Source organism: Lepisosteus platostomus, chromosome 3, assembly GCF_059453375.1.
Source record: "Lepisosteus platostomus isolate fLepPlt1 chromosome 3, fLepPlt1.hap1, whole genome shotgun sequence".
Lineage (NCBI taxonomy): Eukaryota > Metazoa > Chordata > Actinopteri > Semionotiformes > Lepisosteidae > Lepisosteus > Lepisosteus platostomus.
In genome coordinates this window covers 22,237,192-22,263,951 of record NC_142613.1, presented here as the reverse complement: position 1 = coordinate 22,263,951, position 26,760 = coordinate 22,237,192, and the positions used below count along the sequence as shown (strand labels likewise).

The 26,760-nt window shown below is 37.1% G+C and overlaps 1 protein-coding gene and 1 long non-coding RNA gene across 3 annotated transcripts in view; one reads left to right on the top strand and one right to left on the bottom strand.

Annotated features, from left to right (window-relative positions):
- Positions 1 to 26,760, bottom strand: part of scara5 (scavenger receptor class A, member 5 (putative)) — an 84,426-nt gene that overhangs the window by 43,816 nt on the left and 13,850 nt on the right. For both annotated transcript variants that reach the window (XM_088624950.1, XM_088624951.1), the window contains exon 3: positions 22,865 to 22,996. In XM_088624950.1, the coding sequence (XP_088481076.1) occupies positions 22,865 to 22,996 (132 nt within the window). The remainder of the gene's footprint in view (positions 1 to 22,864; positions 22,997 to 26,760) is intronic.
- Positions 3,514 to 9,990, top strand: LOC148674637 (uncharacterized). Its single transcript, XR_015935358.1, has 3 exons — positions 3,514 to 3,647; positions 4,195 to 4,292; positions 9,878 to 9,990. It is a non-coding gene; the product is annotated as an uncharacterized LOC148674637 (long non-coding RNA).

The following is a 26,760-nucleotide window of genomic DNA, read 5'->3' as shown; positions in this document are numbered from 1 at the left end:
CTTAAGAGTCATCCACAGTCCAGGAACAGGGAAAAGAGAAGAGAAGTGAAGACATAAGAGCGGATGGACAGAAAAACCCAAGGAGAGAGAAGAGGACAGTGCCAGGTGGGATGTTTTTTAAGAAAGTCTGATCTCCTGTACAGGTTAAAAACAGTGTCTCCTGGTTATAGGATGCGTTTTTTTGAATGCCAGATCGGTTTCTCGTTGTGGCACTACACGTGAGGGGAGTGTTCAGTGTAGAGCCAGAGCCCTGGAGGAGGGGGACACATTGCCTTTGTACACACAGCTGCACTGGCTTATTAAGTGTGAGCCACAGCTGTGAGGGCTCTTTAAAGGCACACTGAACAGCCCCAGAAGGGATGAGCAGGGCACACCCCTGGAAGGGGAGGATCTTTACACCGGCAGTCCCGGAGGGGTTTGAACCTGAGTGTAAGTCATTAAGTCATTTAAAAAAATATATATTTTCTTTTTTCTATTAGCCTTCCACAATTTGAATTTTTAATTTGGCCTTGCGCTCTCTGCCTGCTCTCCCAGACTGGATCCCGTTAGATAGGGTGAGCCCAGCCTGGTCCCTTTCGCCAAGCGGGGTCTTTTCCAGGCTGAACCCCGTTAGATAGGGTAAGCCCAGCCTAGTCCCTGCCAAGTGCCAAGCGGGTTCTTTTTCCAGACTGGATCCAGTTAGATAGGGTAATCCCAGCCTGGTCCCTGTTGCCAAGCGGGGTCTCTCCCAGGCTGGACCCCGTTAGAAAGGGTAAGACCAGTCTGGTCTCTGTCGCCAAGCGGGGTCTTTTCCAGGCTGAACCCCGTTAGATAGGGTAAGCCCAGTCTGGTCCCTGTTGCCAAGCGGGGTCTTTCCCAGGCTGGACCCCGTTAGAAAGGGTAAGCCCAGCCTGGTCCCTGTTGCCAAGCGGGGTCTCTCCCAGGCTGGACCCCATTAGATAGGGTACGACCAGCCTTGGTGCCACGCTACATGATGGTGCAGTGCTGCTTTACTTAACAGTAGATTTTTCTATTTTTCCCTTTTGTTTTGTTTTCTTTTTGGTTCTCGCTAACCTCACACCAGTGCCTCCGCTGTGTCTCGTCCCACTCCTGCCTTGCTACACTATGTACAGTAGCATCCAGATAAACAGAGAAATTTAACTGTAGGCCATAGTTTGTTTAGATTTGAAGGCAGGTTTTACTCTCTTGTTGCCCTGTATAGGTGTCATGTAGAATTTATATACTTGGTAGTAGTTTGGGGTTTTTAAGGGTGGACAGGTTGTAGGCCTCTGAGATGCTTTGTTTGGAAATAGAATAATTTATATGTTGTATGTTTTAAGTCGTGTTGTTTAGTGTGTGTCATTGTCATTGTTAATAAATATTTGTTAACCTGGTGTGCCTAATTTATTACTCTTTTCACCAAAATTGTGTCAGAGAGCAAAGAACTCAGATGTCTTTAATTATACAGTACTAAACACTCGGGTATATTCTTGGCATATTGTTTACAGTTTGGCGGTTATGATTATTTAATTTACTTGATCATCCTGCTCGGTCTATTTCTGGTATTTTCAATTTTTAACCCCTTACTTATAACAATATTGAAAATGCAGAAGTCATTGAGAAATTTCAGGGTGTCCTGTAGGCATGGCACCAAAGATAGAACAAAGGAAGAAAGAGCTTCTATCTGGGATTCTATTACAATTACAGAAGTCTCAATCGACAATCTTATTGTCTACTACCCTAGACTTAACAAAAGGCTACTGGCAGGCATCATTCATGCATAGTTTAAAAGAAAGGCCTTCCAACATCTGATGAATAAAATCCTACAGACCACACAGACCTTGCATTTGTATTTCTGAATGATGTGGTAATGCTCAGTGCAGCTTGGGACTCATTTTTTCAAAGGTGCAAGCTTTCTTAAATGTATTGAAGCAGTTAGAGTAGGTACTGTAGCTCCATCAGCACATATAGGCTACAAAGGAGGCTGTTCCGTTGAATGTATTATGTGCAGCAAGGTAATTGGTCAAGCCAGTGTGACAGTGGAACACACCTCCCACTGCACTTCCCACTCCCCGGCGTGTGGGAATGTGCAGCTTCCACACCTGACGCTAATCAGCGCTGCGATTTAAGATCCTCACGCACCCGCAGACGGCGTTCACCGTAGAACCGAATGTGTTCCTTTCACTGGCGACATAAACTAATTTCTCCGATCAGATAAAGATTTCTCGACTGTACCAGAAAATCAAAACCTCTGCAGACGACTATACACCGGCACACCGCACGAAGATAACACGCGCCCTGCCGGTGCTCAGACAGCCTCCTAACATTACGGACACCTTCACACCAGAGGAGATTTTGTTGCCACTAGATTATTTGATAGGCCATGTACACAATAGATCATAACCCAGAACTTTTCATAATATGGATAGTTATTAACAGATTTTCAAAAAATTGCAACAGTTGTTGCCCCTATTACCAAGTTGACAAAAGAAAAGTGAACTCTCATAGAATGATGGACCCTGAAAATTGAGAAGGCTTTCCAGGATTCAAGGATGTATTCTATGGAAGTCCAGTCACTCTTGCCTTTTTTACAGAGCTCATTTAACAGATTGAGGCATCTGTGGTGGGAATGGGAGTATTGCAATTTCATATTATGGATAGAAAAGAACATTCTTAAACTGTACTTTAATAAGTCAAGCTATACTCAATGATTCTCAGCAAAGCAAGGTCTCTAAGGTGATTTGCCAATCCAGACACTGTTTTAGTTTATTCCAATTCCACAAAATTATCAAAGGCTGAAGAAATCCACCTTTCTACTAGCACTTTAACACACACACATACAGTATATATATATAGTAAATTGTTCTACTGTATGTTAATACATTGCTAGAAGTATAACAAGGTAACATGTTTGCTTCCATAAATGGGTGTCCCAGTGTCTTGGTACAGTATACATATGATAAAAACAAATGTTATTTTTATAGAGACTTTATAAAAGTCTGCACAACACTTTCTCCAGATAGCTGATTTCATTAATGAATATATATGTTTTTGCATGTTCCTTTTATTTGATGTTGGAACTCTTACTTATTCTACAATGCTGTGTAGTCCACTGGATACAGATTTTGTATGAGAAGCCAGTTTTCAGTTTAGTGGTACCTCCTCACTGTCCCGGCTTTTCGCGTTTAAGAAGTCTTTGTAGAAAATACTTGTGGGAATACTGTGTTATAATAGCAAATGCAAAAGAACAGGACAGCTTTACACAAGAACGCAAATTAAAATTATTATTTGGAATATGTTCTGCTCCTGTCAAGGTACTTGAGTTGGAGGAATGGTGTCCTAGATCACGCTAATGTTGGCAACAGCAGCAGAATTACACTGCAGCAATGCACCTGTGTGTCCTGAAAGTTTGTTTGGATGGTTGAGGGGCCCCATGCAGAGAGAAGCTTAATGGACTGCACATGTTGCATATAACAAAAAAAATAGCAGTTTGCAGTGACTCATTTGTTCTCGGAACCATACTGAACCCCAATTGAGTAAGCTTGCTCTTTCTGCCATTAAAGGAAACCTTAAGAGAAAACTTAGTCACCAGGCCTTGGAGAGCAGTATCCATTACAATGTTCCTTTTAACAGCATTCTCTACAAGCCGGGAGGAGTCCTGTACTCTGGTGAGTACTTTTTTTTAACAAGGCCTAAGCATTATGTTTGCAATGTTCTCTATTTAATTTAAAAGTATTCACTCTGGGTTTGTTATATGTTTTTTTTTAATATACCAAAATATTTTTTTGTTTATTACAGAACACAGAAATTGAATTTCCCCAGAAAGCACCTTGTTTAAAACTGGAAAGATTTCCTCATTGTGCTATAATTTGGAATTTGTGTTTTTCATCAATACTGTGCTGTAGTGCTTCTCTAGTTTTGTATATATAGGTATATATATATCCTTTCTCCAATATACAGTATGTTTTCTGAAGGTTTTTTTCATCGCACTGAATTGAATAAATGGCTGTTATCAGTACAACATACCTAATAAAAAATACAAGCGCAGAAACATGCCCTAGTGAGATAATTCCACAGAGGAATTCCAGAACCATGTAATAGGACCGATTTCCTTTTCTTGCTGATAGCTGCTACGTGCAGTAAGCACTTTTACTTTGTGTTTTTGAATACATTTTCTTTACATTGTTCTTTACAACTCCTACTTCTTTCATCCAGTGACAAAGGATCAGAAAGCGCATTACATACTGGAAGGAAAGAGACCCATCTCTTAGTGAAGGGCAGCAGGCCAGAAGGCCCACTACATAGCAGATCAGGTACAGAAGAGCAAAGTAACTTCACCAGTTGAATTAAGGGGGGGGGGGGGTGTTATGTCACTGATCATAGAACCTACAATGAATAAAAAACCTGTGAAGGTGACATCACTTCTGTTCACTGGGTTTGCCAGTGTGTTGAAATTCATTGCACAAAGGAGCTATTGACATAGTGATTTTGATGGTCATTTTGATTTGACTTTGATCAGACATTCAGAATCTGGTATGTACCACATCACAGAAAATTAAGTTAAAAAACAGGAGTAGCTTAACACACCTACACTACAGTGCTTAATATTACTATGCAGAACTATAGTCACAACACTAACCATTTGTACTCCATAGGGTTACATTTACATAGAAAGTAAAGTTTTGAGTGTAGTATCCCAGTTGAATAACTATATTGTAGAAAATTTCCTTTGAAAGACTTAGAAATGCATTTTAAAGTCACTGAAAAAAATTATAGAAAGTATGATTTAAGCATATGTTATATACGATAACAGAACACAAGGGGAAAATATGACCAAGAAGTGGAGATTATGATGTAAAAGTAGTGTCTTCATAAGTATATGCACTCAGAGCTTTTGGAAATGGTAAAACAAGTCCAGTGATGACTTCATTTTAAGGTCTACTAAACACATCAGTTTAATACAATTGGAATATAGATGCCTTTTTCATGCTGGAGAGTGATCATCATAGTCTCTTGGCTGACTGCAGAGGCCCTTCGCTCCAAGAGTTTGTCTTTCAGACATGTTCATAAACTTGCTGGTGTTAAACTTGCACCGTTGAGCTCCTACATGCTTGTGTCTTCGAAGGCTTGACAACTGGAGAGAGGTTTAGTTGTAAAGTAAAACCATCTACTGATTTTTAATGTATTATTTCACAAGAAGAGCTGGTGAAGCAGCCGATCCGAACTAAGCTTAGCGCTGTTTGTTTTATTCTATGTGTATCTGGAACTGTACGATTGGCTTTAAAACCTGGCATTCAACACTGTAGCAGCTTTAACATCCATATTTCAACACGACATTAATGAGTCCCAGCTCTCCGATCTGGCGGCAATGAGCCTCATGGGATGATTATCGGTTATGGCTGTTTTGTAAATGAGAAAATATTGGAATAAATATGAATGCTTATTTTTAAAATAGAACACAATTTATTCTGAGTCATTAGTGATTATTAAATAATACAATAAACAGCCCAAACTAAAAGTTGCTCATTTTTCTGCTGTCCTATGTACTAGGAAGGATATAATTGAGATTTATTTTTAATTGAATGTTACAAACCTGATTGGCATTATATATATAAAACCATTCTGGCCTAAAACAGCATGGCCCAAATTAAATAAAAATGACACCAGTCACATACTATAAGTCAGTTTTTAATGTTGCCTTAGGCTTCTTGATTCTACCATTTGGAAACTTGGCATTAAGTATTGGGTATAGAATTTTCAGTTAGTGTGTGGGTTGAAGTTTTGATTTAATTTGGGATGATGTTTTCCTCCCAATGCTTTCCTGTTTACTCAAAACAACAGACTTCTTTCCTCCAATGCTATTAAGTTGTATTCTGTTTTTTAACAAAATATCCATGGCAACACACTGTGTTATCTGTTATCATTACCATGTTACTGTGATATCATGTAACATCCTGTCTCTACACCAGCAAATATGATATTTAGACCAAACTGCAATTCTTCCAGCCTGTTGACAGTGATTTGGCAAAGAGGACATTGTATCAACAAATGATCAATAATCTAGACATATTTTCATTTATAGACACATTTATCATTGACATTTGGGGTAGAACAGTTATCACTTTTAGCTCTGTCAATGAAAAGCTCCTAGTATCCTCTCAAACTGGCAATAGCATCTCTGTAGATACTGTACTTTGGAATTATTTCAGGTACTGTAAAAGCAGAAATCTGTTGCATTTTACTTAACCCCTATAATGCACTTGAGAATGTCTCTCGATAAAACAAATTATTCAGTGCACTATTTATTTTAGATACGATAATGTAAGGATAATGTTAAAGGCTAGTGGTATAAAGTTTGCAGTTCACAACAGTGCACTCAAGGCCTAAAAAGAGTCTGAAAAACAATGGATTTCATTTTAGGTATTTGCCTAGCTTAGTTTTTGGGGGGGTGAATTACTCGGGTTAATCATAATAAAGGATAGGCATTCAACACACAGAAACACAGCATACAAAGTCTGAGAGAGAAAGAGAAACAAACAAGACAGGAACAGAAGGACGAAAGGGAAGCATAGAGAACAGAAAGAAGAAAAATATATGATCACCCTTTTTTTCCTCTACGCTAGTGCTATGTGAGAGAATCTTTTTGAATCATTGGTTTTGGAGACCAATGTCTGGCTAAGTAATTTGAATTGTGTTGTAGAGAATTTCCTTTATTGTGGAATCCTCAGGTTAAAAAGGTTCTCTCCTTTTCTGATGATGCATCTGTAGAATAGGTAGATTGCAACACGGCATCCCTGTTGTAGGAAGGGAGATTTAGTGTTGTGTCACTTTCTTTTATTTAGGACACAGGGTCTTTCTCTTGTTGTCTTGTCAGGGTATTGCAAAGTGTTTCAGATTTCATGACTTGCATTCTGAGTATCTGGGTCTGGTAGAACTCAGGCTTCTGAGATACATTGTTTTGTATGTAGTTAAACTGGGATATGTATTTTTGTCATAAAGATTTTGACTCTGATTTTATTACTCTTTTACCAGTGCTGTGCCAGAAGTGTCTGAACTTACTACTGCTTAGGTATTTAATTTAAATTATTTAGCTATTCTGTTTGGGTAACTGAGGGAAATGTAATATTTTTTTTATTTCCATCATAGAACTAACATCATAGCAGAATACTTTAATGTGAAGAACTTCAAGCCTTTTAACTTCTGATGTTTTCAAAAATATCTGTTACAAAATCAAAATTAAAGAAAATTAATTTTAACATTAAGAACTGGCTTACAGCAGTGATTATAATGACATTCATTTTTCCGCTTAAATCCCAATCTCTTTGGGTCTTCAGATTATATACACAAACATAAACACACACATTCTTGTTATTGAGTTTCATTCAATTAAAAACACACCACCCACATGTTGAAATACATAATGGAAATGATTCCATTTCCCATTTTCTCAATCTGCTCACACAAGGATTACAGTACATTGGCATCTACCACTCATTCTAGAAACAGATCATTTAATCTACAACATTGCTAATTGTAAGCAGGCCAACATTACCACAAGCAATTTTGCCTCTTCCCACTGATTTCTTGATGGGTTTAACTGTGAGTTAGGATACATGTCACTAAAATGAAAAGTATAAAAATATAGGGAAAGCCAAAGAACAGCGAGTTTTCTGGCACATGAAGTCCACCAAGGAATGCCTTGGACCTTGAACTTGCATTACATTCTGTTTATGGTGGACAGAAACCAAGAGTTCCATGTTAGGATGGCAACCTAGAAATGCCGTCTCCCAAACAGGGTGAGTCTCTGAAGGAAAAAAATAGGACTATTTGTTTTAAAGCCTTCATGTCTGAGCTGCAAAACATTGCCTAGGAAAACAGACTATTTAAGAAAGAAGTAACTTTGAACAATCTGTGTTGAATAGAATAACAAACTACTGGAGCAAAGGTTGTTGAAAGTGTATAAAAAATCATGAAGGCACATTTAAGCTTTAAGTTTCAAGAAGGATCACTTTAATTTCCTGTTTCAGTGCTACATTTATCTGAAACTCAAGCGGCTACTTTCATAATATCCCTTCATCCATTATTGCTTGTCCTGGACCTTCACAAAAATTACAAGAAAGAAGACCCTCAGGTCTACATTCCATCAGACAAATGACTCAATCCTTGTTCTAGACAAAACAAAAAAATAGAAAAATGTACTATACAGTAAGTGTATCCAACAAAATAGCACTTTGTAATAAAAAGGTCTGCTTTTCCCACACCAGATATGGAAGTTCCGGCACAGTACAATCCTAGAGAGAAGAGGACAAACTTACTTATCATTGACTTTCTGTAAATATAAGTCACCTGAAACCATGTTGTTGAACTCTCAGTAAATAATGTGCCACGTCCGAAGAAGGCCCCACAGTCAAAAGATGTTTCTTTCCTCCTCTTTTCAGTATGGAATAAACGTTTATTTGTTCCTTTGCACGCTGCACATGCTGACGCAGCTACCTACTTGAACTATCTCAAGTAGGAAGTCTGGTTTTGTTCAATACCATTTCTCTTTCCTTAACCATAACCAAAAGATTCCATCTACTCTGATTTGAACTTTTTAACTTGATTGTTAACCTGGTATTTTTTGGATCTGGCAAAGTTATTTTAGCTTTTGCCTCCTAGTCCATTTGAAAACAAAAAGTACTTTTTTTTGTTATGGTACTGTATACAGTATGTACTGTATCTGTTCTTTCATTTGTGATTATGATTATTCCTGCATATAAACAGTACACCTATCCCCATTCACAAAAATACTCCAATGACTCATAAATTTCCTGTGTATTTCTAGTAGATATATTTTATCAATATAGTTCCTTTCCACTTTTCTAAGGTTAAGAACAGTAAATAATTTACATAATAATTAATGTTTCTTTAATTTACTTTCTGAATAAATGCTGTGAAGCTCCTCTAGGAAATTGAGTTTTTTCAAGAACTTTGCTTTGACACCATTTTAAAATGAATGAGAACCTAAAAACTAGAATTTAAAACTAGAAAACTGTGTTTTGAGTTGTGCAGGGTCTTAGATGACATCTGATTGAAAATCTGCTGTTGAATCATCTGAATACTGACTGAATATCAAACTACTAACACCTGGCTATTTTATGCACTTCAGCTAAGTGTACATGTATTTACAATACAGTATAGGAGAGCATAAGAACTCAAATTAGAGGAGGCCATTCAGCACATCTAACCCATTTGATAGATAGTAGCTAACTGACCCAAGTACAGTATCTTATCAAGACATTTCTACAAACAGGGTATTGACTTCCAACAACATGGCAGGGTGTCTTATTCTATACTCTCAGAACTATTTGTATAAAAAATCTCCTATTCTCAGTTTTAAATGTACTTCCATGTAGTTTCCACTTGCATTTTCTGGTCTTCTGGTTTGTGGTTACCTCTTGATACTGAAGATGACGTTTTCAGAACTTTTGAGGACTGGAGGGCCCCTTGTAGATTGTTATCAGCAGTTTGACCATTTACAGTATATGACAGTAAGAGGGTTTCAATGTATATGTATTCCATATCCTTATGTTCTCTATAACCCCAGCAGTGTCATATGCCTGACAGTTTCATTTTCCTGGAAAGATACTTTAGCTGTTCAGGCAAAACCTAAAGCATACTGCATAGTTGTCTGGGCCTTATAATGCAATACTTGCATTTTTATTTCTAATGGTGAATATGAAGTTAAATTTTTTTGGTACAACCCATCTACTCTGATTGATGCCTAAAGGCTCAGAATTTTGCTCGGCACTTTATTTCTTTTGTTTATAACTTTATCTGCCACAGAAATGTGCATTTAATAGCATCTCCTACCAGTGGCTATTACATCATGCTCCGTGCATTCTGTTTGTTTTTACAGCACAATAATTTGTTGCAGGAAGCCCCAAGGTGACTTGGACAAAAGAGCAAGCACATGTGGACTTTGAATGTGGTTAGCTTAATTACCTTCCTATAAAAACAGAACAGCACCTAGGAGACCAATTCTGTTTGCTGTTGCTATAATTTTGAGTGAAGGCTACTGTAATGATCTCTTCTAATTTAATCAAGCTATGGTAAAGGTTTTAAAACTCATACTGACCATTGTAATAACTCATCCAAAGTGCTGACTGACACACAGATATTTAATCATTCCAAACAAGAGGAGGCCATTCAGCCTATCTAGCCCATTTGATAATTAGTACAGTAGTTAGGACCTCCTCCTTGAATGAAGCCAGGGTATTGACTTTAAAATAGGTGGGTATCATCTCACTCCCACATTATTTTAAAAAACTTTAAAAACCATCACCTTGCTTCATAAAAAGGTTTAAGTCTGTGTATACTTTTTTTTTTTAGAAATTCCTTACATTTTTTGGAGAGTGAAATTAAAAAAAGATGTCATTGCATTTTTCCATTACTTCCCCCCCCCCCCCAGCACTGCTGTTTTATTGTCCGAGAGGAGTTAAGTTACATTGCCCATCTCCCATTTTTGCTTTTTGTACAGAAATTCACATTTTTAAATTTCTCTAGCTACACTCATAAAGTTCCTTTACTGTATGTGTCTAATTGTTGTCACAAAGGCACCTCAGTTCAGTTCATTATGCATGCTAGCTTTCATTTAGCCCCTTAGTTCTGGCATGCCATTCGAGAAAAACGCTTTTCAAAACTGCAGCACAAAATGAAAGACATTATTTACATTCTAAAATCTTGACTCTTGACATTTTAAATATTAAACACTCCATCTTCAACAAAATCCACACAGCCCACTTAGGTGGGTCAATAAATTCAGTGTTCACAAATCTCTCTTCACTAATTCATACAACACTACTTATTTTTCAATAAAAAGGCATAGACTGCTGTTGACAAAACACCAGTGCAACCAAAACGAGGAAAGAGGTCTGTATCTTTGTTCTAAATTGAATTTTGCCACTGGATTCTCTTTTACACACCTCAATATTATTTTATAGCTTTTGTATATGACATGTGACTTGACCAACTCAAGAAATTAGTCTCTAATAACTTGTAAAGAATCATTTAATTAAACAATAACAAAGTGAAATTAGTATAAGAAACATGGTATTTACTTTGAAGATAAACACTGAATTTACACTATACTGTACATTTTATGAATTCAGCCTTTATCAGTAAGCTGCTTGCCCCTGGGAAGAGTCGTGGTAACCTGGAGCCTGTACCAGAAGAACAGGACATTAGGTGGGACTACACCCTGAATAGGAGGCACGTCGTTCATAAGGCATGCACACGCACAAGCACATACAGTAAGAGCTATTCAGAAACACCAATTAACCTAACCAACTCACAGGGACAATTGGGAATCTGGAGCACCCGGTGAAGTGAAAACCCTTCTTGTACACACTGGGAGAATGTGCAAACTCCACACAAAACTTAGTTTTCAGTGCTGGCACTGGAAGACAGCAGAAATTCAAACTGTTCCATCATACTATATAATTTAATATAATATAATATAATATAATATAATATAATATAATATAATGTATTTCACCATTATCTTGAACACACATACAGTATGACAAGGCTCTCTTTTTCATGGGTGCGTAGGCGATGGCAAGCATTTCAGAAATTAAGCAAATTTACAGAGAAGGTAAAATAATAGTCTAATAGTTTAAAATCACAAGATAAAAATGATTAGCCAAATCTGAAATAAATCGCCTTTTTATTATATACTACCTTGTAAGTAAATATTCTTAATTAGATACAGGTGCATACTGTACAAAAATAAATAAATATATTGTACTTACTCAGTCATAGATACAGAAATATACTGTAGCTGGCTAAGATATATGTGAACAAAGACCATGACCACATACTGAGAGCTAGAATAATACACAGTCCTATAGAGGTTCTTACCCAGTTCAAATGCCAATTAATTTGCTTGCTATCCCACAGTCTCTTTGTGCCTGTCCTTTGCCTTCAGTGACTTCTAAATGAACCTATAGAAGCTGCATTTTTCCAAAGAGAGATGGCTTTTTATCCCACGATATAATGAGCAGTGGACAAAAGGAGGCTGAACACAGCACAAACATAATTAAGGCAGCTTCAGGCATTCTTCAGGGTAAAGAATGAAACATAAATAGGGCATGCTCACACTGCAAACAGTTTTTAAATTTAGCTATCTGGCCTCACAAAGTTTAATAATAAAATATGAAATAGCTTTGATAATGAAGCACATTCATTTTCACATTCACCACTATTTGAAGCATTTTCCCAAAATGCATGTTTTATTCTAGAGCATTTTCAGTTTTACAAAACAGAACCCTTTTAAAACTGAAAAACGTTAGTTTTGTGTTCCAATCTTATTTTGATGTTTGATCCACAGCTTGACTTTTCCTGAAAACTTTCAGAAACCTATAGATTGGATCGCTCATATTGTGAGATTTGTCTCACAACAAAATGTCTTGTGAGGAAGTGGTCTTTTTCAAAGCAGGAGATAGTGTTTGAAAGACTGGAATACCTAATAAAGGCAAAATTAGACCCATTCAGTGGATCAAAAAATCCAACTGATTTAAAAAAATAATGGAGAAGTGAAAAGGCCAATCTTTCTCTGTATTTCCCAGTGAAGTTTTCCCAGTTGACCAAGCAGAATAAATGGGAACATTCCTTTATGCCCAAGGCAAAAGTGACCTGAGACAGGAACCCAGTGATTCTCATCAAAAGAAACAACAGCTGGAACCTACCAAACCCATAAGGTGGAGAGTACTTTTATTTTTTGCATTTTAAAACTAATTTTAAACCTATTTTGTGCATGTATTGAGTTTAATAGAAGCTAGGCCAGCAACCTGAGCTCTCAGTAGAGGCTTTTGCAATAGAGCTGCTCCAGTGTGAAAAACGTGTTTCCATAACTTGAGTAGAAGACGGAAAGTCTTTCTATAACAAAAACAAAGTCCTCTTGAAAAGTATACAAAAATCTTAACCAAATACGATTTCACAACAGCAACTTTCCACAAGGTATCACACACAAACACACTCATTATAAATGTTTCAAAATCACAGTGATCAAATGAAACCCCTTAAAGGTCACATATATGAGACTCCCAAGAAAGTGCATTCCACAATTCTGTGTTCATAAACTGACTCATATTTTCACTCAACATTAGGCAAAGGGTGTGAAACAGTGAATTTTTAGTTCTAATGAAAAAGCACCTTAGCAATGTTTAGATGTGTGTCATATAACACTGTATTCACAAGCCATGATAAGACATGTCTTCTCACGTCTTAAGACATCTTAAACCATGAAAAAACGTGTCTAAAAACAAAAAAACATGAGTTCATACTTCCTAAAGCTAATATATATGGGTTCATTAGCATACAATACATTGTTATTTGCTTTTTTAAATGTTTCTATCCCCCAATCTACTATTATTGCCACAGTTTATAGACCACCCAAACCCAGTGGAGCCTTCTTAGGTGAATTTGCTGATTTTCTCTCATTCTTATGCCTTAGGTTTAAAAGGATCCTTATTCTAGGGGACTTTAATATACACATCGATTTAACCTCTTCCAGTCTGGCTTAAGACTTCCTTTCTCTTTTGGGATGCTTTGACCTTACTCAGTTTGTTTGTACTCCTGCACATAACAAAGTACACACCTTAGATCTAATTATTGCAAATGACTCCTCTGTGTCCCACTGCTCTCCCCTTGATCTAGGCCTCTCTGACCACTTAGCCATTCTCTTCAATCTGGAATTACCTGTTTCTAACACCTCTTCTCCATGCACTGTAAATTTCCGCAACTGGTGATCAATTGATCACCCAAGGTTTGCAAATTCTGTTCTGTCCTCCTTTTCCTGTTTCTCTTCCTCTGACCCTCTAGAGGACAAAATACAGTTACTTGACAGTGCTCTTTTATCTACACTTGACATCTTTGCTCCTTTAAAAACTCGGACCATCTCTTTCTCTTACCCTGCCCCCTGGTACAATGACCATCTGCGATCTATGAAGGCAGCCTCTCACAAACTTGAGCATAGGTGGCGTCTTTCCAGCCTAATTGTACATTACCAGGCTTGGAGAGATTACTTATCTGATTATAAGGTTACCATAGAGTCTGCTAGATCATCCTACTTCTCTCACATCATTGAAAATCACCAAAATGACCCCAGACATCTTTTCTCCACCATCAACAGACTGCTCAAGACAAACTGCCCTACCACATTACCTGCCTCATCACAACTTTGCAACACATTCTTAGATTTCTTTAGTTCTAAGATTGACAACATCCAGCATCACATTCTCTCCACTACACATATCATTTCCATACTTCCTCACTCCTCATCCAAATTCTCTGGTTCCCTTCTCTCCAGCTTCTCTCTTCTTGACTCAGCATCCCTCAACTAGTTACACGCATGAAACCCACCACATCTATCTTAGATCCCATTCCCACCACTTTATTCCAGTCCTGTTTCTCTTCTCTCTGTCCCATTGTCCTCAATATTTTACATGAATCCTTGAGCACTGGCGTTGTACCAACGGTCCTCAAAACTGCTGCCATTACCCCCGTGCCAAAAAAGCCTAACATCGCTCTCAACAATTTTAACAATTTTCGCCCCATCTCCAACTTACCCTTTCTTTCTAAAATTCTGGAACATGCTGTCACACTTCAGTTACGTACTGTAACCACCTCATGACAAACAACCTTTTTGAACCCCTCCAATCTGGCTTCCGTCAACTTCACAGCACAGAAACGGCCCTTGTCAAAGTCACCAACGATCTTCTAATAGCTTCTATTTCTGGTTCTCTTTCTATACTCATCCTTCTTGATCTCAGTGCTGCTTTTGACACTGTTGACCATAACATCTTACTCTCTCGTCTTGAGACTGTGTTAGGAGGTTCTGACACTGCCCTCAAATGGTTCAAATCTTACCTCACTGATCGCTGTCACTTTGTCTCTCTTAATGGGTACAGGTCTGAAATTGGTCTTGTTAAGTCTGGTGTTCCTCAGGGCTCAACACTGTGCCCCCTGCTCTTCAGCATTTACATGTCCCCTCTTGGTCAGCTTTTAAGATCACATGGCCTCAGCTTTCATTTTTACGCTGACGATACTCAAATATACATCCATACCAAACCTGACACTGACGTGGCTGTCTCTATTCTATCTGATTGCATCTCTGCCATAAAAATGTGGATGACTCGAAACTTCATCTCAACTGTGACAAGACTGAAGTCATGCTTATTGGTACCCCCCATCAACTTCGTAAAGCCAGTCCTATAACCCTTTCTGTAGATGGCTCTGTACTTGAGCTTCAATCAAAATTGAAAAACCTTGAGGTTATATTCGATTCTGGCTTAACATTTGACCCACATGTGCAGCATACTGTCGAAACATCTTTTTTTCACCTTAGAAATATCGCAAGACTACGCCCTATGCTATCATTAACTGTGGCTGAAAAGCTGATCAACACATTTTTATTCTCTCAAATTGACTACTGTAATGCTCTACTCGCAGGGGTATCAAAATCTACTCTGAACAAAGTGCAGTATGTCCAAAATTTAGCAGCCAGAATCCTGACCAGGTCTAGTGCAAGTGTCCACATTACTCCTGTCCTGGAGTCCTTGCACTGGCTTCCGGTCAAATTCAGTGTAGACTTTAAAATCCTCATGCTCACCTATAAGGCTCTGCATGGCTTGGCACCTCAGTACCTGTCTGAACTATTATCGCCCTACTCCCCACCTCGCAACCTCTGCTCTTTAAATTCTGCCCTCCTTACTGTCCCCCAAGCCCGTCTACATTGTATGGGTGACAGGGCCTTCTCCTGTTATGCCCCCAAGTTCTGGAACTCTCTCCCCAAGAATATCAGAGAGTCACCCTCTCTAAACTCCTTCAAATCCAGACACAAAACCCTCTTCTTCAGAAAAGCCTTTACTTAACTGGTTCCATTCTTCACCCCTCTGCTCTTCTTAGGACCACCATCCACGGTCTCCCCTATATATTGTAATTGTGTCTTATCTTGTGTATTCTCCTTATTTATTGTTATACTCTTCTTATTTATTGTTATTGTCGTCCTGTAAAGCGCTTTGAGAAGCCACCTTTAAAGGCGCTATATAAAATAAAGTTTATTATTATTATTATTATTATTATTATTATTATTATTCAAAGAAGATTCTTAACAATAAGATACAGTATGTGTAAAATAGACTTCCCAGCAATATGATCTGTATTGATCCTAGTATTAAGCTGCCATTCTGTTCAAGTGTTCTATCTTATCAAATTGACATTCCTTGCCAACACAGAAAGGCACAGTTATCAAAAGTGAGATTTTAGGGGAAAGAAAATTTTGTTGGATTGTCAAAGGAAGAAATCAACACCAAATATTGTTTAAGCTTAAAACACTACAGAGACACCAACTTCTGAACCATTCATTTTCAGATCTCCTTGTTTCGATCTTATGAAATTCCACAAGGTTCTGATATTTTGGAGTATTGTAAAAAATGTACATTAGAATGTAAGAAAGATTACAAATAAGTGGAAGCCTACCATGTTTTTTTGGCAGCCAGAAGTCAAGTAATGCAAAGATCTCACACAATCCCAAGTAATGATGTGGAAGTCAATACCTTGGTTTTTTTCAAGAAATTATTACATGAGGTCCTTGAATAAATTAACTATTACTAACAGACAGGCTATATGGGCAGAATGACCTCCATTGGTAACCTTCCTTATATTCTTCTCATGTTCTTTGGTATACTTACAAAAAGCTTATTTTCAAGAACCAAACAGTATGAAAATGAAGACCACTGTCTCTAAACCTCATTTATTTGTGAAGCAAATTCCTGATGATTACAGATCATCTTTTGTGAGGAGTACAGGTTATTCTGTAATCATCGGTGCTTCATGGCATGAATTACTTTGACTCAGTGCCAACAAAGATGCAACGAAGTTTCCTTTCTAATCTCCTATGAAATCTTTTAATTTTCGGGAGGTTCATAATGATCTTTGAAGAAATAGTTTTGTTTTAAGGTAAAGTTAATTTTCCATTAGTCCTTCTGGTGCACAGGGATTTTCCTGGTGGTCGAGGGTTATGCAAGATTACAGTTTGCTATTTATTCAATTACCTGGTGTTTTTGCACAGCAAGTGACATATGAAGCCTAAAGTGCTCATTCCCTAGAGACAACTTCAATTCACATTCTAAACCACCACAGGTGCAGCAAGAAAGGAAGCTGACTTGACAAGTGGAAAGACTTCAGTGAAATTACAAATGTCAGTTGCTGTCCTGAAACCATCAAGTTTTATGTTCTTGTATTATATTAAAATCTTAATCTTGCTGTCATGTTGATTTATTTTTTCCAGATCTTTTTCAAATTTATTACAGTTACTGTCTTTGAAATTTGCAAAAGCAGTTTAGTCACACTCAAAAACATGAGCATCAACCTCAGAGTCTGATTTTCATTGCATATGTCGTATTTGTTCATGGTTTATTGTTCCAATACTGCATCTTTGAAGTAATACTGTATATTTGAGACTAATAAATGTGAGGGCTCACACTTAATGAATTTCCTCATGAATTATTACAAAATATTTACTGCAACGATTGCTTTGACAAAACTATTGATTTACAATATACAGCATTGTGTGTATGTTTATTACCAAACATGAACAAACAACCAGCAGCCAAACCTGTGAAAAGAAACCTGAAACAGATGTTAATTATGTACTGTAAGTTAGAAAAAATACAAGTATCTCTCTTTAGTTTACTTTTCCTGGTGAGAGCTGCAGCTATATAATCTTCTGTTTGTAACACTTCTAATTGAATTAGAATCATATTTTACTGGCTGTCTTCTGAATGAGATGTAAAACTGAGGTCCTTACTCTCAGTGTCTCAGTGGTCATTTAAGATCTCCGGGCATTTCTCGATAAGAGTAGGGAGTTATCCCAGTGTCTGGGCCAAATATTCCCTTCGGTCTTTACCGTGGCGTCCAAATTGTTCCCATGTATAATTGGCTTGCACGTGCCCTGCGATGGACTGGCGCCCCATCCAGAGCGTACCCTGCCTTGCACTCGTTGCTTGCTTCGGTAGGCTTGGGTAGGCTCCGGCTTCCCGCAACACTGTATGGTACAGTATAAAGCTGCTTAGTAAATGACATGACAGATTTTACTGTTTTCTTGGGAGGTTTGGAAGGTTCTACTAAAACCAGTATACAGTATTCAACTAAAAGAGATCAGATGGGTTGTTATTTTGTAGATTAATGTCTATTTCATTTAGAAGGCAGATCAACTGAAAGAGCTCATTAAGATGCAAAGTACTATAACAGGTCAAGGTTTCTTGCATGCTGAAAGGCAAAGAAAAGAAACACAACATTTTGGCTTTGGAGCCTTCTTCTGGTGTGAAGAACAGAGGGAAAGTAGTAATACAGCACAGGAGAACAAAAGATAGAGTAGGTAAGAAGGGGTGGAAAGCAGTAGGGAAAGGAGAATAAATCAAAATATGCAAATTAGAAAGAGATGAATCTGTTGTTGAGAGATGGGGGAAGATGTGATCCAAATTTCAGGATAGTTTTGATTTTGAATGTCTTTCTGCAATTGGAATTCTGAAACCCCTCTGTGAGGCTAGAGGCAGGTGTGCTTCTTTTCTTTACCTTTCATCGTGGAATGAACATTTACCTGTTCCTTTGCTGCTCACATATGCTTAAACATGCTAGCAGAATGATAACATAAGGTGAACACTCAGGATTTTCTGTAAACACATTCAGGTGTATGTCTCCAGTATGATGCTGAATCTAAAATGGGTTATGTGAATTAGATGTTACTTGACAATGAAATAAGAAACAGATTTTCTAGTTCAGTTATTAAATTCATTTTAAACTTCAAATTACAGGAAAACCTACCGATATGGTACTTTTAAAAATAGACCATTTACTATGACATTAGGAAAGTTCATTCATTCGCAGGTTTAAAGACTTCACCGAATTCTTATTTCAAAGAAAATAAGCAGTCATATTTCTCTAAGGACCTGCTCTTTGCATTAAGCCAACACTGCTGTAATCCTTTTTTAGGAACCTCCTGCATTTTTTTCAGTTAAGGTGAATGAATTCTGCTGCAAGTTTATTTAAAATGGATGTGAGTAATAATTTACTAGCAGCTGTCTGTGGTACAGTATGTTTTAAAATAAGGACATCACAAATTCAAGAGACCTGGAAGTTCAACTTGAAAACTAACCCAAACAAATAAATCATTGCCACAGTAAAGCCAGTCTAAAACAAATATGAGCATTGTTTTGAACTTCAATTGTTGTTCATATTCTCCATGAACTTCAGATGTTCCAGATGTTGTAACATTCATTTACTGTATTTCCTAAACAAACAATATGCTAAAATACACTTCATAAATGAACTTACCACACAAGTACAAAACACAAAAATGTAACATTTGTGCTTAGTCTTTGGAAATAAAGGAATATTCTCAGTGCAAACATTGAGATCAAATGTGTTTTCTTTAACATTTTATATCCTAGATATCCTGGTTATACAACGCAATAACACATGATGTTATATTGATTATGATAGAGGTCTAAGCGTTGGCTCCAATAACTTTACATAAATCAGGATTAAATCAACAAAGGCTCCATATAATTTACTGAACATCAGAAGAGACCTATCACTATAACTCCAAAATATTCCCCAAATATTTTTGTAATAGGTGCACTGACATTTAAAAGAGAAAGCATGACATACTGTAAATTAATCCATTTTGCTGATTTACATTTACAGAGTTGATCTATTTTGAAAGTGATAGGCTCCTATTGGTTTGAAGCTAAAGAAGAAACAGCCATGCCTAACATGTGCTGGGGCCTAACATGCAAAGCTCACCAAACGTGGTGGGGCCACTAAAAAAATGGCCTTAACAAGTGTGTGACCCTCCTTGTTATTGTTATGGCTACAGGCTACAGAATATTAAGTGACTTTTTCACTGTTCATTTTTGTAAAGCATAATCGGAATACCTCCCATTTTGCAATATATTCAGTATGCAAAGTAGTACAAAATAATTATTTTGTTGGTATAAACTGGCTATAATCATTAATTTCAAATTGTGATTAAACCAGGATTATATCAAAACCTTTCCTTTCCCACTAATTGCAAATTTCAAATTGTAACAGAAAACAGATATTTTTCTTTTCTATAAAAGCACCTGAACTTCAGATATTTCTCAATGTGTTAATTTGCCATTAGAAAATGATGTGTACAGTATGTCTCCTTTCCATTCAGAGCTTTGGAAAATCATGTTTGAGTGTGAGTTTTCTTCGTTTGATGTTGACATTCATGGGTTTGAAAAGGGTTTATTAATTTCTTTTCTACCATCATTTCCAAAACAAAGCTCTTAAATATAACAGTAGGATTTCAAGTCAATTTTCTTTTCATATTGCCTATGCAGTTTTGTTTGGGTCTTACATGGATCTAGATTTGAAATTTCATTGAGATGAAGACTTTATGATTGTTAATATAAACTAACCACTTTGCCCCTGTCAGCACAAATGCTTCATCTTCAGGGCTGTAGAAATAAGTGTTTCATACAATTTGCAAAACATTATTAGAGATTAACTGCTTTGGTTACCTCATCAAACACTTGAGAGCTTCAGTTTATAAATCTACAGTATTATGACAGGATCGAGAAGTAACACATTCATTTTCTAGTACATTATTTGAAAAGAAATCTCATTCATACACAGTAAGCACAGGATGATAAACATATTAATGTTAAGGGTGTATGCTAATTCTGTATACTGTATATGTTTTGTTTTTAAAGATTATTTTCTATGTATAAAACCTTTGATCTGATTAATTCATACATATTATATATAAAAAATTATATGTATATCTTTCTGGAGAAGAATTCCTGCCTGCCTTTGATCACATCTACTACTTTTTAAGGATATATACAGCCCATTTATGATTAATGATACTCTCCTTATTTGGAACTTTTGACAGATTTGCTACTCTATCTAAAAATTTCAGCATATTTTTCTCTTAAGGCCATTCTGAAGAAAAAAAACCCCAATGTATTTTAGAGAGAAAGAAGGGATCACAAGAACATTTACAGACAATCTATTAATGTCAAGCTGTCTTGTGAGTAAATAAAATCAGGCATTTAGAACCTCAAAAAATATATCTTCAGCTGGACAAAAAGAAGATTTTAAATATCAGTGATTTCAGTCTGTCTGAGCAATGGCAATATTGTCCAAGCAAATGAAATGATGTACGTATTCTTTGATTTAAAATCAAAGTGCCATTACCAAAGCCAATATATTTTTTGTCCAAGTAATTCATGCAAGACATAATAATAACTGAAAATAATTTTCAGCAAAAGACAATACAGTTATCTCAATCCAAACTAAATACCACATGAGCCAATTGGAGTTTCATTAAACTATGAAGTTTTTTCAAATTCATGTATTATTAATTTTGCTTTTCATCAGTTGTATGAAAATCCACACAATGATAGCCTGTCATTTGTAGGATCACTCCAAACATTACAGTGAGTTTGTACAAATTATAGCTAGCTTGCTTCCACTTCAAGTACACATAAAAATAATTTGATTGTCAATTATGAAGTCAAATTCTTATTTGCTCCTTGTCACGGATTCCTCTAGGTATGTGTTACAGCTGTATGTAACTAATTCTACAACATTGACAGCAAAGCAAATCGATCGATCTGTCTTCAAAGGGTATATAGTAGCTGGATTCTGTGTAACTGTCTCATCCTTCAACTTGACCTCCTAAATTGGCCAACATATCCATCAGATTTCCAGATGCTCCTGGAAAGGCAGTATTTTCAGAACTCTGTGATAGGATTGCAGAGGTCCAGCCCTATGCTGCTGGAGATTAATGTCACACCTGTTTCAAATTCAACAGTGTTGTATGACTGTGAACTTCATGGTAGGGTTCTCTGCAACAGGTCGCCCATGTGTTCAAATTTGTGAACCATGAATAGCAATTTTTCTGGCATACCTGATCAGCACATTGTGAAAAGGAAATCAGTGGTATAAGGAGTACAATAGTGGGAGGAAGCGTTTCACCTTATTTGCTACAAACATTCAGATAAATTGGATTTAGCAGGGCAACATCTTTAATTTACTGTATATGACATACAATCTTTTTCAAAAAAATATTATTGGAGAAAAAGTGTTAGGACACCTTTTATACATTATGTGAATATACAGTACATGTAAAATTAAAAAGTAAAGTAGCTTGTGTTTTGCAATGTTCAAAATAAATATGAAATATTCGTAAAATAGGAAAAGTGGAACTGGCTGAGTAATTATTGTAGACACTTGGTTAAAGGTATGCTCTTTCTGTGTAATCCAAGACTTTGTCACACTATTAAAGCAGTTTTTCCATTTTTCCTTAATCCATGGGGATGTATGATGTCATGGACCAATGCTGAAGAATAGTTTTCTCAAGTAAAGCCATATGGATTAACAACTTTGGTACAGAAACATAAGGGCTTAGCACAAAAAAGGGAATTGTATTTTTCTCTTAAGCCCTTAAGATATGGAGATATGTGTTATACTGCGTATCTTCATTTTTGGCTTTTTAATTTACCAACTTTAATCCTAATAACCTCCTTCATTGCAGAGAGCATAGGAAAGAATAAATCTTACTCACATAAAACTGAAGAATTTGGAGGTTCTGGTGTATCAAAAAAACAACTTTCATAAGAGAAAATTAATGTTGTCCATCAAATCATGTACACGCCTTTGATTTGTGCAAATGATTTTCATATGGCAAATGCAAAGGATTTTGTGGTCTACAGTCATTTTCTTTTAAATACTAGAGAGCCAACAACAAAGGTCTCATTTTATACAGAACAAATTTCACAAGGAACACAACTTCACAAGGACAACTTACCTGCTATGCAGAGGCCAAAAATACTGAGAAGAACAAGAATATACAGTGACAGGATGGCATATTTGATAGCTGATAATGAATTCAGATGAGAACAGCAATGATCAGGTTTTCTCCTCCTTTTGGCTGAGCTGACTACAAAACAAAGAAGTGAAATGCTTATTAGAAGAATAAACTTAAGAACACAAAAAAGTTTACAAATGAGAGAAGGCCATTTGGCCTATTCTTTACCCATTTTGTAGTTAGTAGTTAATTGATCTGAGAATCTCAGCCATCTGACTTGAACAACATGGCCTGGGTGCTTATTCTACAATGAGAGGAAGTCATTAAAGGCTGATACTGTGACATTTATTGTATAAAGTCAATTAAAAAATCTGAATTTGTCTTACTAGTGCAAAGTTTCTCATTAATGAACAAAAATTGAATGCTTTTCTTTGTAAACCTACTGTATATTGTCCATGTTGAATTAAATAGGGTAAGATGCTGCAAGAATTCCAAACCCTGTCATTCAACCACCTTCACACTCACAACCATCACACCTAACATTATATAAATTAAAGTACATTGCTGGTTAATGTAAAAAAGAAAACAAACATTATTGGCATACGATGTCTCACCAAACTGTTTACCTGTTCAAGGACAATATGTGCCATGACCTTTGCAAATAAACATCATACAAATGTTAACAAACAGTAACTTCTATCATTTGTTAAGTGTGTTTCCAGCAAAATGTTCTTCTGGAAAGATTCTTCCAGGCACATTGCCTGATGAGATGAGTGTATAAATGAATGTTCCAGCTGGTCTCGGTGCACATTACTCTATATACTAACTCCAGAACATGTAAAGCCATTAATTTGCATTTCCTCTTAGTAACTGGTGTTTACTGCATTTTTTAATATAACACAAGTTGGAATACAACACTGTAAGCCACTAAATGCTTTTAAGGGTTGACATGTGACATGAGGTGTTTCTTGACAGTCAAGCACTGAATGAGATCGATCTGCTTTAGCTTCATTTTCTCTCCAAGTGGCGTTTTTGGTCCTGCACCATTGCATGGTGACGTTTTTGTTCATTTCCATGCCAGTGCACTGCCTATTTTTATCAAACAATCTGTTCTAACATTGCATGAACTTTGTATTTCTAATACAATTACAGTACAAGTGTTGGCTACCATAAAACACAGGTACTGTACTGTTGTTTTTTGTCAGATTTAAATCCCCTTTATTCTAAGGGTATGGCTTGATCCATATGACAATACACTGGTACTGTAAAATCAGGGTATTATTATATTATATTATATTATATTATATTATATTATATTATATTATATTATTTCAGGAACACATAAAGTAGAACAGAGTGGATTACCAAGGAAAGCAAAGTTTTCTACCATACTGACATGGAGCACAATAAGATTTATTTCCAGTGTCTATTTCAAGCACAAAACAGTCAGCCCCAATGCTTAACTGTTCACTCGTCATATGCAAGGCTCATAGTCTGCTGTTTCACTGACACTTGGAACTGGTGGCAGATTTCAGGAGGGAAAAGGTCAAACCTACTCCTGTCTACATCCATTGGAGTGGCGTGGAGATGGTGGGCTCGTACAAGTACCTGGGAGTGCACATCAATGATAGACTGGAATGGTCTAAGAACATCAAGGCCATCTACAAAAAGAGTCAAAGCCAACTTTACTTCTTGAGGAGTCTCAGGTCCTTCAATGTATGTAGTAAGATGCTACATATGTTCTATCAGTCGGTGGTGGTGAGTGCCATTTTCTATGCGGTGGTACAGTATGCTGGGGCTCTGGGATTAGAGCAGTGGATTCTAACAGGCTGAACAAGCTCATCAGAAGAGCAAGCTCTGTCATTGGTTCTGGCCTGGACCCCCTGGAGGTAGTGGCTGAGAGGAGAATGGTGTCCAAACTAGAGGCCATCATGGACAATGTCTCCCATCCCCTCTATGACATGCTTGTAGAAATGAAGAGCACGTTCAGCAATAGGCTGATCCATCCACGGTGCGACAGGGAGCGCTACAGGAGTTCATTCTTGCCTTCTGCCATAAGACTGTACAACGCATCCACCCTGCGTCTGGGCAGAGGCAACATTGACAGTGACCTGTTTCTTGTCTGAACAGTAAACTGATACATCTGTTCTTTTTCTTTTCCCGTTTACAACTGTTTTTGTGCAATACATGCCAGGGACCTGTGCAATACATTTATATTTATATTCATATTGTGCAATACGACTTTTTTGTGTACTGTTCTGTTCTGGTTTGTTCTTGTTCTGTTCAGTATACACTGTGGCTGTGTTGTCTGTGTTAAGCTACTGTTGCACTGCAATTTCCCGCAAGGGATCAATAAAGTATCTATCTACTGTCCCTTAATCTATTTGTTCAATTACAATTAATAATTTTGTTTAAATTGATTTATAACTGTCCTCCTAAACCCTAACCATATCGTTATGAATTAACATGTACTGTATGCTTACAGACCAAAATATAAGGAACTCCTCCCCAAGAAGGCATACAAAACAGGCATTTAAAAAAAAATGCTGCACACCAACATCCTGTCTCTTGGAGAGATTGGTGTGTGGGATTGAACTGCATGTTGCACAAATTAAAGCAGCTTTTAACAGAATTATGGTGGCTTTATTATTATCTGAGCTTTTTCCTGGCCAGGAAAGGTGATGGAAACCAGTCTTGTGTTCCTAAAGCCAGTCAGGCCTGAAAATGAGTGTCTCTTTACCTGATTGAGTATGCCATTCTTTATTAGTTATATACTATAGATACTGTGATGCCTGTCTACCTGATACATACTGTTACTGGCAGCACCTCGCAGCCAGTAACAGTATGTTTCACTGCAATCCCACACATGTTTACATTTCCCCCATGTACTGTACGTCCACCTGTCAGTGCACCCTTTCCCTTTCAATCAGGCTCTCAGTCATCCCATTAATCACCCTATTTAAGACCTGAAACACCACTGGAACGGTGCTCTGACATTGAGTTACCAATGGTAGTGTTATGACCAGCTGTGCTTTGAGTTATCTGCCTTTTGTCAAGCTGAATACTGTGAATCCTGAAACACAAGTCCACCATGATGTCCTCACCATCTTTTAGCGTGAGCACCGGTCCAGTGGCATTGAGATCTTGTCAGCCTGTTCCCTGGGCAGTCCCATTCCTGTCAGCCTGTTCCCATCTGCCTGTTCCCCAGGTAAGCCCTAGTCCTTTATTATTGCCCTAAGTTTTATTGCCCTAATTGTTACTGTGTGGCGTGCTATTGATGGAGGTGGAGAAAAGCAGGATGGACAGGTGTGGTTCTAGAATAAATCTCAGGTGAAAGAGAGAGAGCAGGGGTCTCTCAGTACTTTTGTTTTTTTTGGGGGGGGGTTAAGGTGGGAGAGGGGGAGCCAGAGTGAAATGAGAAAGAGGATACGAAGGGTCCATTCCAGGGGAAGCAAATTGCTTAAATACTTTCCATAACTGCCACTCAAGGAATCACATACCCAGCACCTGCCACAGAAACTAGAGCTTTTCCTATAATTATAGCACCAACACATCAACAGGTTGCTCAACCCAATATAATCAGTTTTTGCTGCTGTAGAATATACTCTATTTGTTTGTAAGGTTAAAAATCATGGCAGTGACACGGTTGCTTGAAAAGAAATAGAATTATGGTAATTAAAAAAAATCATATTTAAACAAAAACTGACAACCATATAAAATTGCACAATTCAGCACATGAACAGCTACTTGACATTTTGTTCAACCATAAACTCAGAAAGAAATGCCCTCAAAACCCTAAAAAAAACATATTTCTCAGAACTGATACCTAAAATCTAAAAATGATCTCGTGTCAGCTCATAAAATAAATTATCACCTCTTAAAACTTAATTCTAAAG